This window comes from Anarhichas minor, unplaced genomic scaffold, assembly GCF_050575085.1.
Source record: "Anarhichas minor isolate MPS153535 unplaced genomic scaffold, ASM5057508v1 ptg000028l, whole genome shotgun sequence".
Classification (NCBI taxonomy): Eukaryota; Metazoa; Chordata; class Actinopteri; order Perciformes; family Anarhichadidae; genus Anarhichas; species Anarhichas minor.
In genome coordinates, this window is record NW_027466474.1 from 10,101,932 (window position 1) to 10,114,604 (window position 12,673).

Genomic DNA, 12,673 nt, shown 5'->3' on the forward strand with positions numbered 1-12,673 from the left:
AAAGTCAATGTACACATTGATTCATTAATGATCATAATTCAATAACATAATATACATTATTCTGAAATAGACTATTCTGCATGATGTGTACGTCTCGGTACTTTAATATTGATGTTTATACTTTTACAAATTTAAAAACGCAGGACTTTAACTGTTGTTAATTATACCTTAATAGCTTAAGTTAAAGATCTGATTCATTCTCCCATCACTGCTTGTTGGTATTGTGCAGTAGGCCTGTATAACAGTAGACTACTCTTTCACAATGCCGTTTGCATCGCACGTCTTCCCAGGCGGGCTGCAGCGCTTTAAGTTTCGGATGATCACTTCCGCCGTCTCCGCTGTCGGATATGGTGCGCTCACTGGCGGACGCCTCAGGGGCTCTGTTTACTCTCTGCGTGTCCAAAAGTCATGGATGAACCCACCGATGAACAAACATACAATATTTGTTCGTTCAGTCTGTCAAATCTGCGCCTCTGTTGCAAAGAAACCCGTGTCGTTGTGGAGTAATTTCAACAGGGGAGGAGAGGGAATATTGAAAGGGTGAGGTATGTGTTACATTTCCATTTAATGGAGCGTGCATGACAAGCTGGTGTCCTTCATTTAAACGCTGCAAATGACTGAACTGATTTGAGAAAAAAAATCACAAATAATTGCAATGCATGTAGTTTTTGACGCATACCAGATTTAAATACTCGACAGGTTTTGTTCAGTACTTAGGTGGCCTCCCTAAAAGTAGCCGAAGTGTTAATGTTGTTCTAGTTTACAGATTATTGTAGACATTGTTCCCACACGCCTGTGGTGGGATTTAGCCAGTTCCTGTTTTGCAAGTCATTGCAACTGACTCCCCACAGCACTGAAGTGAAGAACAGCAGATTTGGTGTTAGCATGTCTGCAAAGTATACTCGAAGACACTTGTCTAAATCTGCAAAATCCAAATAATGCCAGCATAAAGATTTTGCAGATGGTGGACGACGTCTTCTCATCATTCATTCAGCCTAAAGTGAGGAAAATGCAGGTGGATCGCAATGGAAAGTGAGCCCAGCCAAGGCTGAACGATAAGGAGCACTGATAACAGGTTATCAGGCTCACCGTGACCAAAGAGGACTCATTTGAGTGGCTGTCTTTGCCTTTTACACAATGAGGTATTAAATGTAGAACAAGTTCCATTTTATCAAACAGGCAGTATTTCCTCAATTCAAAAGGTTTCGTTTCCCTGTGAATATGAGCCTGCTTTATTTCACGGTCGGGCTGTTTCCCTCTGTTTTGGGCAGAGGAGAGCCTGGTATATGAGGGTGACTTACATAAACTGATATAATTACAGTGCTGTAACCAGACTCTTTGATTCTATTTGGAGCAGGTCAGAAACAGGACACTATGCACTTCACACAGTCTGTTTAGTCTCTGACTTGCCCATGCTTAGGCTAATAAAAACATGCATGTGACATTTATTTATTTGCCTCGCTTCTGACCGACAGCAACGTCTTGTTGGACTACACACGTTGCTTCCATAGGTGCAGACCTTTTTCTATCTGTCCAATGACCCTGTAACACTGTGTGATGTCATGTGGCGAAGGTTTGGAGCCCAAAGCTAGGTGGACCTTCACACTGTCTCCTGTGTTCAGCCCTTGTGATCTGGTGTCAAAATGAGTTCACGACGGGGAGACATTCCAGGTAATGCAGGAAGAAAGATTTTGGTGTGATAATCTTAACATTTTAAAATATGTAAAAATGATTTGCTAGTTTTACGGCGATGTCAGAAATACTTTCCTCATATTTCCATTCTTTAGCACTCGAGTCTGGAACAACATCCGGTCTCTTTGGCGCCTTTTCGTCTCCCATTGGAATGACTCGGCGCAATGTAGGCTATGATGAGCTGATGGATACCACCATGCATTCACCACCTCCAGACCTGACTGTCAACATGTTATGGAACAACCCTGTCATCCCAAAGCACAAGTTCAGGGAGACTGCAGAGGTACTTTCCTGTTTTTCCTGACTATCTGAACCAAAGTATTTGGAAATGGTTACCTTATGTATGTATTGGCTTGTGTGATGCCTGGAAACATTTGGTTTGCTCTTGGTTTTTGTGTAACTGGTTTGTAAGTTAATCCTAACAGTGTAAACGTGTGTGATCAGGAAGGCAAGGTTGATGGGAAGCTGCTGACCTTTGAGGCACCATCGCCAGTCAGGTCCCCAGTGCCCGTTGTGAAAGCCAAAGCCACCTCCTTAATGAGCACACTGATGATCAGTAAGTCAACAAAACCAACTGAACCTAAATGATAAAGATTTATTTTCATTTTGATAAATATCTAGGCACTACCTGTATGTGTTAAGACACAGATACACTAACTTCCATTACTACATGACACATAATTATGTAAACGTCACAATCTTCAGAGGTTGCTATAATGGAGTGCAGCATCTGAAAGCACTGGCTCATTCTGTCTCCACTGTTGACTGTATGCCCATCCTCACTTAGAGCAGAACCAGGAGAGCCTCCAGAAGTTCGAGCACCAGGCAGGGCTCACTGATGCCGGGTATTATCCCCACAAGGGTCTCTCTGCTGAGGACACACACTTTCACCGGCTGGGGGACGGCACAGTGCCAGTGAGTATGAACAAATGTAGAAGCTTTGATGTGCCAAGGAGCAGTAAAACGTTTCTCTTTGCCCCCAAATAATAATGAATAATTTAGGGAAGCACAACTTGAATAAGAGTGAAAAGAAAAACGCCTACACACGTTCTTGCTCACTGTTAGTTTCGTTTAGGCCAAAATGAAAGGTCTCAGGCCTGACTTTCATTGGATATACCCAATGAACCTGATTGATAACAAACCGGGATTAAGCTGTGTTAAGAGGTTGTTTTTTCACTTTTATTCATTCACGAGGTCACTTTTGGCAAGACTGAGTTTTTTAGATTCTCATGGATTAGAGAAATTTGGTTTGGAAACGTCACATTGTCACACAAGCTCTGGATATATATATATATATATATATATATATATATATATATATATATATATATATATATATATATATATATATATATATATTCATGTTTCTAATGCAGTGCTCTAACATACCATGAACACTGACAGAATAATGTCCGTGTCATCAAAATATAACTTGCACAAACAGAAGGAAAAAAATCGGGTGTTAAATATGAACCAGTTGTAAGGATTAAGTGTTTCGCTTCTTTTTTTATTTTCAAAGGTGACAGAGCTGACCCAGTTGTTTATCTCTTTTATCTGTATTTATACAGTCTCCCTGGCCCATTACCCAAGCTCACTTTTCAAGTGCTCTCACCTGACCTACAACATTCCAAAGTTTTAAGGCACACAAGCCCTTTATCATTAGTGAGGACTATATTTATACTAAAAGAATAATGGCTGTGTAATTACACACATTACAAAATGAGCACGTTTTATTGTAGTACGTTATATGATAATGCCATATCGTTTAGCAGTGTCTTGTGTTTGTGATCGCAGGGAACATCTTGGTAAACAACAAATTACGTAATCAGGTTTGTTCTGTTCCAAAGAATGGCGCTTCCGGCAGTAGTGTTGCCAGGCAACGCCCCTAAATGATTCGATCCCCTTATTTTGTCAAACGGACCAATCACCGAGCTCCTAACAAAAAGAGGCGTTTTGGAGGCCCACTGTAGTGTGTACAGGCTTTATCTTTTGAGTTTTCGAGAAGAAAATCGTGTTAAAACAGCTAATTATGGACAAAATGAAGGAATCTGACGGATTGGAACGTCAAAGAAATTGTATCATAAAAAGGTATGTTAATTCATTGTGTTTAGCTTTAGCTATTTGTACAGTCCGACCCGAAAGCAGGCCGTTAGCAAAACAACATTGTAGGCTAACGTTAGCTAGCAAAGCTAGCATTCGAGCTAACCCGTGTACACAAACTAACACTAGATAAAGCTAACGTGAAGTCCTTCATAACATTAACGCTATATCTCACCACGCTAACTAAGTAAGCTAGCTTGGAGCAAATCGTTTTTTTGTCACACTGTTTCGGAAACCGTCATATCTTTATCTAGCTTCACTGGTCTCCCGAGGGGACCTAGCCTTAGTTTGGGCCCCTCATGTATTGTAATGTAAGGTAACTGAAATGAGACACAAACTGGCACGAGTTGAACTTGCCATCACATGTGCTAACGCTAGGTAATAACGCATTCCACACTTGCCCCACCTAAAGTGGTATCATTAAGTGTTAATATAATTTAGTTTTATCTGTAATAAAGTTAACCTCCATCCCTTTCCCATATGAGAAGCACTGGGTCTTGCTTGGAACGTGTTTTTTTTTCTCTGTCTCCATTGGCCTAACATTTTATAAATCACACAACAACAGTCTCATCTGCCAAAATAATACACAGGTGATAAAAAGCCACGGGGGCTCCCTGTTGTTTATTTGCAAGATTGCCACTGCCCTGAGCACAGTGCATCAAATCTCTCTCTTCTCTCACACACACCTCATGGTCACAGCCGGTGATATGATCAGAGGATCTGTGACGCACTTTAAAAGAAAATCATTTTTGGTCAGCAGGTCCAGAAAAACACTGCTGACCTTTTTCATTGTGTAATCATGGAGTGTTTGCTCTTCAGACCAATGCTCTGCCTCTGACACACTAGCCACATATATGGGCTGTTAGTCCAACATGGACACGAGGGGAAAAGTGTACATGAAATGAAAAACTATCCAGCCATGTTTATGAATACACTTTAAATAATCACTTTCTAATGTACAGGGTGATTCTGGATAAGTAGTGTGGAATTTCTTCAGTATTTGTGTTTCATTGCTTGTTTTTTCTGTCTTTTGCAGAAGTTGAGAATGCCAAGCGGGGACTTCAAGGAGGACAGGTGTACAACATCAACACAATCCACCCCAAGTGTCACCCCTTCTGTCACCCCCTCCGTCACCCCCAGTGTCACCCCCTGTGTTACTCCCCACACATCACCGGCTGTTAGTCGCAGGTAGGCATCATGCTGCTGTAATGTTTAGCCCTTATTGTTATTTAATCTAAACGCAGATCCAAAATGTCATCTAAAAATAGATGGAACCGGAACCTCTAATCTTGGCGTGCTTAAGTTTCCCAACATGGCTCATATTGTGTGCCATGTGGCACATCCTTCTCGTGTTTGACTTCATGTCCATGGCTTGCTTTTGCTTGGCGGGAATACAGGAGCTGGTTCCAGCTGAATTCTGCGTCTTTTCTTGGCACCCCGGAGCTTAATTGTCCCAAACCCAGCACAGACATGGGAGGAAATGAGGGTGGAGGAGGAGGAGGAGGAGGAGGAGGAGGAGGAACAGACAGGTGGAGCTTCTTTGGAACTCGACCCGTGGTACAGAAGTCCCCCACTGACCCAGGCTGTGAAACCAGCACAGGTGAGAGATTTATACCCAGTCTAAACTTGGATCGTGTGTGTGTATTACAGTATGAATGCATAATAGATGTGATAGGCTCTCATAGCAGGTTGAACCATGTGACCCGTGTTTTTCTTTGAATGCAATAATACTGGTTCTACTGCCTGGTTACAAATGAACAGCTCTTGAAATCAGCGGTGGTTTTCCAGTGTCAGGGTGGGGCGATGTTCCTCACAGTCTGTGATTCAAATATAATAAAAAGGGTTGGCCCACCACCCAAAAGACACAAGCTGGGACCCTCTTATCACTTATATAATACAAAGAATAATATTGAACAAACAAATAAATCTCAGTTTTCTGGGGCCTGTTTCACTTCTGAACACACCTGGGTGTGGATTAGTGGTTTGCTTTTTATGTTTTCATGCCGGGGACATTATGTTTTTATGTTTATCTGTCCATATGTACAGTACATCCGCCCAATGATCTCTCAGGAATGCCAGGAGGGAATTTCTTCACATTTGGCACAAACGTCCACTTGTATTCAAGGGTCAACTGATTAAAATTTGGTGGTAAAAGGTCCCGGTGACCTCACGCCTGACCCATTCCGCTGAACGCGATATCTCAGGAACACCTTGAGGGAATTTCTTCGGATAAAAGTGATGACATTTTGGACAGACATGGATGTAACCTGCTGGTGGAGCCAAATAATACTACTTTGACCTGTAACCACAGCAAACAGTCAGAAAGAACAATATTTTCAGTGGGGACTAAAGTTACTCTTTAAAATCATGACACTAAAGCTGCTCCCTTTTTACAACGGCTAGATTCAGGTCATTAATGTCAACATTTCTCGTCTCTCCTTCAGGCTTCTCACTGCAGTCCTATTTCGGCATGCAGAAGTCTTCCACCATGGATGGCACCAACACCCAGGTCAGCTTCAAGGTGGACGACCCTGCCAATTTCATGCCCCCCAAGATTGACATCTCGGGCATTGAGGCCAAGCAGGCACCCACACGGCCGCACAAACTTAAACCTCGGGACATGAATGTTTTAACACCCTCAGGCTTCTGAAGACGGAGCCGCTGTGTCGTAACACCTCTGTACCATATCTTTAATAGTTTTCTTTTCTCCGACTGGTTTGCTCACTTGCTTTCTCGTCTTCCACTGTCCCTTCTGCCTCCCTGCAAACTCACTGAGGCTGAGAGGAAAGAAGACCACCATGTAGTGTTAGCTCACCAGCCCCAGAGACAACCCCCCACTGTTACTCCTCCCAGCGGACCAACTCCGATGGATTTCCATCTGCTATTAGTCCACACCGTCCCCTTCCTATCGCCTCCAAATCCAACACCATATCAAGTCATTGCATTTGTCACCCCTAAAGGGAGTATTGCTTTGTAGTATTATTGTTGTTCGGCACATAATGGGTGCATTGACATGCATTGCCTTGCTGTCCTTGTTCAATTGTCAATGATGGCATGAGATTGAAGTTGAAATATTTTGTCAGTCCTTTTGCTCTAGCTAATCACTTTAGCATTGCCTCTCGTACAACTGACCAGCTATTTCAATTAATAATGCTCAGTTGCCTCATTTCTTTTATTATTTTATTTTGAATAAGCTCACAGATTTGTAGTTGTGTAGTCCTTTCCTCTGTTAGCATGCTGGGTATAGTGTGGGATGACTGATATGTGCCTCAACTTGCAGCATGTTTGCTTTATTGCGTTCTTGTCATCAAAGTACAGTTTTTTTATTTTTTATTATTGAATGAAAGAACATCTTATTTTGCTTTGTGAGAGTATGACTGACCTCAAGTGAATTTTAAAAAAAAAATGTAATAAATATTTCAACTTAATCAACATTGATAATTCTAAATAGTGTTTCACATTTTTATATGCATCACAAAATTGTTTCAACTGCTATGAAAATACAAAGCATTGAAGTGTTACAATTTTCTATTTTGCATTTCCTGAGTCGCAATATAAGAATCCCTGCTGTTTTATTTGAAAAAGTTGATGAATTCCAGTAAGTAAATGCACAAGGGAGATGGTCTCCCACTTACATCTGTAAATAAATCTGATAATAACATGCAAAGTGGTTCTCTGGTTCTTTTCTCAATGCAAATATATGGAAATATAATTACATGGAGCCCGGACAAGCACCCAACTCCTTTAGTATATTGTTCACTAATTGTTTTTTTGAAAGAAAGACAATTTCGTGATTAGCGCATGCTGTATCGTAGAAGTTGTGTCTCCGAAGAAGTGTGTTCCTGACCGACCAATTTACAGTTCTGAGTGTCGCACAGGATATCTCTCTTTGTGTTTGTTGTTGCTTTGTAAATCAAAACAGCAGAATGTGAACGTACAGCCTCATCATTAGACGGAGCTACCATTTTCTTTCACTTATATTTGAATCTGTCAATCGCTAAACAAATCGGGGCTTTTGGCAGGAATTTCAAATAGGCTGTTCTTTTTACATTTATTAATAGTAGCAATAATATGCCAGTTGATAAAAAAAGATCAAATGGCTCTCGCCTCAATTTTCCTTTGCCGTGATATCAACAGATAAGGTGAAATTTGTCCCCCGTTGGCGACAACGTGCAAGAATTTTACACCAACCTTGAGCTGCAGTCTTTGGCCAGAAGGTGGTGCAATAAGCTCAGAATAATACGTTTTGTACTCATTAGTTTGACTTCTATGTTTCATTGTCTTTTACATTACCCAGATTAAAATCAACAACAAGAGCGTTTATACTGGAATCAGATATATTACATAGCCACGATATCATTTTATACCCAAATGAAAAGTGTGATAGATAGCTAATGAGGAAATTACATTTTCCACAGAGACATGAAGGGCAGAGGTGAGAAGAATCAGGAGAAACGCAGTTCCCTCTGTTGTCTAGTCCATCACATCCTCTGCTGTGTACACATTGATTTAATTGGTCTTCTTCTACTGTTGGTAAGGAGATTTTATTGTAACAGCAATTTCAGGATATTGTCAACAATACTGAGCATTATTAACTACCCAATCTCTCCTCTCTACATCAAAGCTAACATGCAGGCCATCCGACAATGGGCCAGCAGCGAGAAACAGCAGAGAGCAGACTCCCTCCCTGTTGGCTCAGCCATGAAGTAAAAAGGTTTACAGCCTTGTTAAAGCCCGAAGCAGTTATTGTCTGGTGTTCTGTTTATTGTGTGTGTGTGTGTGTGTGTGTGTGTGTGAGTGTGTGTGTGTGTGTGTGTGTGTGTGTGTGTGTGTGTGTGTGTGTAGTAGTAGTAGTGGCAGCCTTATTACAGGGTGTGCCTGTTGCCCTTGTTATATTTCTTACAGAGACACACCAGGATGCACATTCTGTACAGGATATTTATTTTGCATGTTGATTCATTTATTAAAGTATCAACGACAGCCTTGCTTCAGATGAAATGCTGTCGTTCTAACAGAAGCAATGCCTCAACTTGAGCTAATCACTTTCGTTCTCATCAACTTTAAACGTCAACTGTCATTTTATTCTGAAATTAGCTGGAGCCCCTAAAGGGAACCCTCCTTTACTTAATTACAGGCTGTTGAGCGTCCACGTCTGGTTTTCAGGTGGTGCAACAGGAGCAACGGTGAATATCAAGTGAGACAGGCGACTGCAGACAAAGAGCTTTCACTCAGAAGCTGGATACACAGACACAAAATGAAAAGCGGAAAGAAAATAGGGTGAAGAAAGTTTAGTCTTGGAGAAAGAGGATTTGGTGTGAAAGTTTAGTATAAGTACAAACACAGACGGAGATGGGCCTGTTCAGTCTTGGGACACATAAAACACATGCAGCAGTAAAGCAAAGGCAAGAGAAACAGTGGGTGGGGGAGTCTAGAAGTGAGAGAAGCAGAGAGCAAAGGGTGGAGTGCCCCAGCATAAATGACATAATACAGATGGCTCTCTCTCTCTGGGTCCGACATGACGTGGTTGCGTACCCCGCCCCCCTTCTCGGCTCCCCTCCTCCACCTCTGCTCCGATCCCTCACAAATCATTGAGCTCACTCCCAGATGTGCAACGGCAAGCACCACCCCGCCAGAGTGACCACGGACCAAAACAAACACCAGGGTCTCTTCTGCAAACTGACATGACACATTCACTTACTCACAAAAAAACTGGTCTGGCCAAATGACTTCCATAACAACCTCAAAACAATTAGTTACACGCTATGTGCTACACCCATATGACACAACTTAGACTTGCCAGTCTGGCCAAGATACCATACATGGAAACAATGTAAGTGCCAGTTTTTTAAGAGAAACAGCAACATTTTTTTAAGATCCTGCTCCAGTGATCCAGGTGTACGTGTGTTAGTGATACCATGTTTTGGAAAACCTAGTCTAAATGTGCTCATGAATAAAGGTCAACTTTGAGGAGGACTATGTGTACTTTCATTCATACATGAAGGAGTGGTAGGAGCACTTTATGTCAGGGCGACTCCAGGAATATGTGGGATAATCCTCCCACCAGCTCGATTCAATTACAGGGATTTTGTAATAAACAGATATTGGGCTTCTGATATCTGACCTACACAGAGTCTTTATCCTCAAGAGGTAATAAACTCTTTTAAAGGCTGTTTTCTATATCAGCCGTTCATGAGATGTTACTAAGTTAAGAGGAAAGTCAAGAGGTATTTCCAACGATTCAACAAAGAAAGCTGCTGTTATAACATAATGATAAAATACCTTACTTCCGGAATTACATTTAATTTATTGCTGCCAACTTATACACTACGGGTGCATCTTATTCATGAAACTCACAACTTGTTTGTCTAAGCGTCACCAACCACAACAATGAGTAATGCAGTGTTTTTCAGAAGCAATCTAGTTATTTTTCGCCATGACAAGAACACCATGGTGATAAAACTTAACAAGGGACTTGAAGGGGGTCCTTTCTGACGTCTGCTGCTGGGCGGGTCCTCTGTCATATGTAACCCCATGTGACTCCAGAACCACATCTGCGGCTGATTCACGGTGAGCTGGCCCGGAGGTGAACCCGCCAAGCTGAGAGGAGACTGGGGCGGGGTAGCTGATGGCTGTCTTCAGGTACTGTGTCCTGTGAAAGTAAGCATCAATCATGCCCACTCGCTGGGGATAGAGTCACAGTGTTACAGCTGCTAACACAGATGTGGATAACACACAAATTAAATCAGTGTGCCAATGTTACGCAATATCAAACTGCTGTACTCCATACATTGTGAAGACGTGACATCTGTTGCAGCATCTCCGTGTCCCGAAAGACACCCGTGCAGAAAATGAGTGCAGCTACAGTGTGTCGGGAATGTGTGTGGGGGATGGAAGCTTCTGAGCAGTAAAGACTGGTGTGAGACATGTGACAATGTCGACAAATTGTATAGATCATATGTTTTACAAAAAAGTATATCTGATTTCTTGTAGCTCTTGACTTGGTTCTCTTTTCTACTGATCTGAAACTATCAGAGGTTTGTTGACGTTTGTATCCTGCTGGAAAAAAAATGAAAAATGTCAATAAAAAACGACAGAAAACTGAACTGAACAACTGACATGAAAAACCCAACTTATTCTTTTTTAAGGTCATCCATTTCAGACAACAGGGAAGCAGTACATTGTGTTTGTATAGCAGTTTGAGTTTCTCGTTCTGTTTCCCGTCTTTTGCTTTGTTTGTGTATTCTTGTATATATATTTAACTACAACGTTACCAGTTTTGCATAACCCAGTCTCCAGCCTGTGTCCATCAGGCTGTGTGTCTCTGTTCATCAGGCATTCTCCTGCCATCCCCCACTGAGAAGCAGAGTGTAATGTTGGGCCCTCCTGTACTGGCCCCCGCAGGCCCTAACATGAAGCAGATGTGGGAGGGGAGATCCCTTACAACAAGGTCTTAACAGTCAGCCGGAGCTCACTGGAGCCACATCCGGTTGATGCACTCACTGGAGAAAATACAAGGAAGCTTTTAGCACTACCACACACCACTTCCAGAGCACTGTCTGTCTGTGTGCGTTTGTGATTGAAAGTGAAACATGTACGTGTGTGAGATGATTCATTTCTTGGCTGTGCTGTTTGAATTTAATACCTCGGAGAGGTGTTGTCCTCTTGGCCAAAGTACGTAAAATGTTCCTTATCCAAATCACGACTTTGCTATATTGGCCCTTTTTTTAAAGCATCATTATAATAACATAAACTCTAAATGTGGTTTACAGTTGAAATATCGCTACCCTTAACCCTTTAACCTCAAATATGCAACGACTGTTGTCAACATCCTGGTTTTGTTTTCACCTTGTGAGTCTGTGTATCTGTGGACAAATTCTTCCACCACGATAGCGTCACACCCCCATAAGGTAATGAAACTTAGCAGATGTGTATTTGAGATCAAAATGAAGGTTGAGTTTGAAGATGGGTGTACTACGAGCCAGGGTACCAGAAGTAGGGCGGTATGATGTGGGAACCATTGTATTTTCCCTGGCCCGATTTGGCATCTCTGCCGGCGTGATTCCATCGCAAGCTGGTCTCTATAGTTTATTATTCTTTCATTCTCTGAAATATGTAAAAAATAAACCAATGTTGGTTTGTTTCAATGTGATGCGGGTGTCAGAAGTTATCAGACTGCGATTGCTGTCAATTTTAGGGTGTCACCCACTCTCATGAAGCCACACAGGTTCATCTGGGTGCATATGGGTTTGACTGCAATCCAACAATTATAAGAGCAATACACATAACAAACTAGACAGCAGAAGTTAAAGGTTTAAGATTAAAAGTGAGGACAATTTAAAATGGTCAAACTCCCTGAAATTGCTTGAGTATCTGTGTCAAAACCTTTCTGTTTGCCCATCATGTTATATCTTCATATTACTTAAGGAACCTTTGATCTCTTGGGTGGATCTCATTATATTGGATTGTCATAGAGCACATGTCATTTCGTATACTTACTAATCCCTTTAGCCAGGAGAGGAATGCAATGCTTTGGCTTCTGTCACTGGTTCTCACTCACGCACAGCCACAGTACACCTGAACACATGTCATAGTTCAAAGAGAGATAATTACATGTATAATATCATTATAGAGTGCACATGCGAATACATGCACAGTATATGTAAAAAAACACAGTAATATTGGAATTAAGCGTTTTGTGAAGCATTGGGAATACTGGCAATACAGTTCAAAACAAATATGAAACTGTACTCTTTCATACACACAATGTGTACAATGGTCCATCGCTGTTCTCCTTCATCATGATCACATATAGGCTGATGTAGTTTGGACAAAGCGAGGTGAGGCGTGTGACTTACATTCCTCAAGTAGAGATGTCGACCGA

The 12,673-nt window shown here is 41.7% G+C and overlaps 2 protein-coding genes across 2 annotated transcripts; both read left to right on the top strand.

Annotated features, from left to right (window-relative positions):
* Window positions 1-1,277: 1,277 nt before the first annotated feature.
* LOC142963082 (putative monooxygenase p33MONOX) lies at window positions 1,278-3,501 on the top strand. The gene is made up of 5 exons (XM_076103787.1): window positions 1,278-1,671; window positions 1,788-1,975; window positions 2,137-2,248; window positions 2,480-2,607; window positions 3,487-3,501. Exons 1-5 carry the CDS (start codon window positions 1,644-1,646, stop codon window positions 3,499-3,501), a joined length of 471 nt encoding a protein of 156 aa, XP_075959902.1. The 5' UTR covers window positions 1,278-1,643.
* A 119-nt stretch (window positions 3,502-3,620) lies between these two features.
* LOC142962687 (putative monooxygenase p33MONOX) lies at window positions 3,621-7,459 on the top strand. Its single transcript, XM_076103294.1, has 4 exons — window positions 3,621-3,780; window positions 4,829-4,980; window positions 5,190-5,392; window positions 6,237-7,459. The coding sequence occupies exons 2-4, from the start codon at window positions 4,838-4,840 to the stop codon at window positions 6,440-6,442; spliced, it is 552 nt and encodes a 183-aa protein (XP_075959409.1). The 5' UTR covers window positions 3,621-3,780; window positions 4,829-4,837; the 3' UTR covers window positions 6,443-7,459.
* Window positions 7,460-12,673: the final 5,214 nt, after the last annotated feature.

Excerpts from the sequence above, each read along its gene's own strand:
- LOC142963082 (XM_076103787.1), top strand. The coding sequence starts at position 1,644 with ATGAGTTCACGACGGGGAGACATTCCAG. Across the intron at positions 1,672-1,787 it reads ACGACGGGGAGACATTCCAG|CACTCGAGTCTGGAACAACA; the intron begins GTAATGCAGGAA and ends TCCATTCTTTAG. Across the intron at positions 1,976-2,136 it reads AGTTCAGGGAGACTGCAGAG|GAAGGCAAGGTTGATGGGAA; the intron begins GTACTTTCCTGT and ends GTGTGTGATCAG.
- LOC142962687 (XM_076103294.1), top strand. The coding sequence starts at position 4,838 with ATGCCAAGCGGGGACTTCAAGGAGGACAGGTGTACAACATCAACACAA. Across the intron at positions 4,981-5,189 it reads TCACCGGCTGTTAGTCGCAG|GAGCTGGTTCCAGCTGAATT; the intron begins GTAGGCATCATG and ends GCGGGAATACAG. Across the intron at positions 5,393-6,236 it reads AGGCTGTGAAACCAGCACAG|GCTTCTCACTGCAGTCCTAT; the intron begins GTGAGAGATTTA and ends TCTCTCCTTCAG.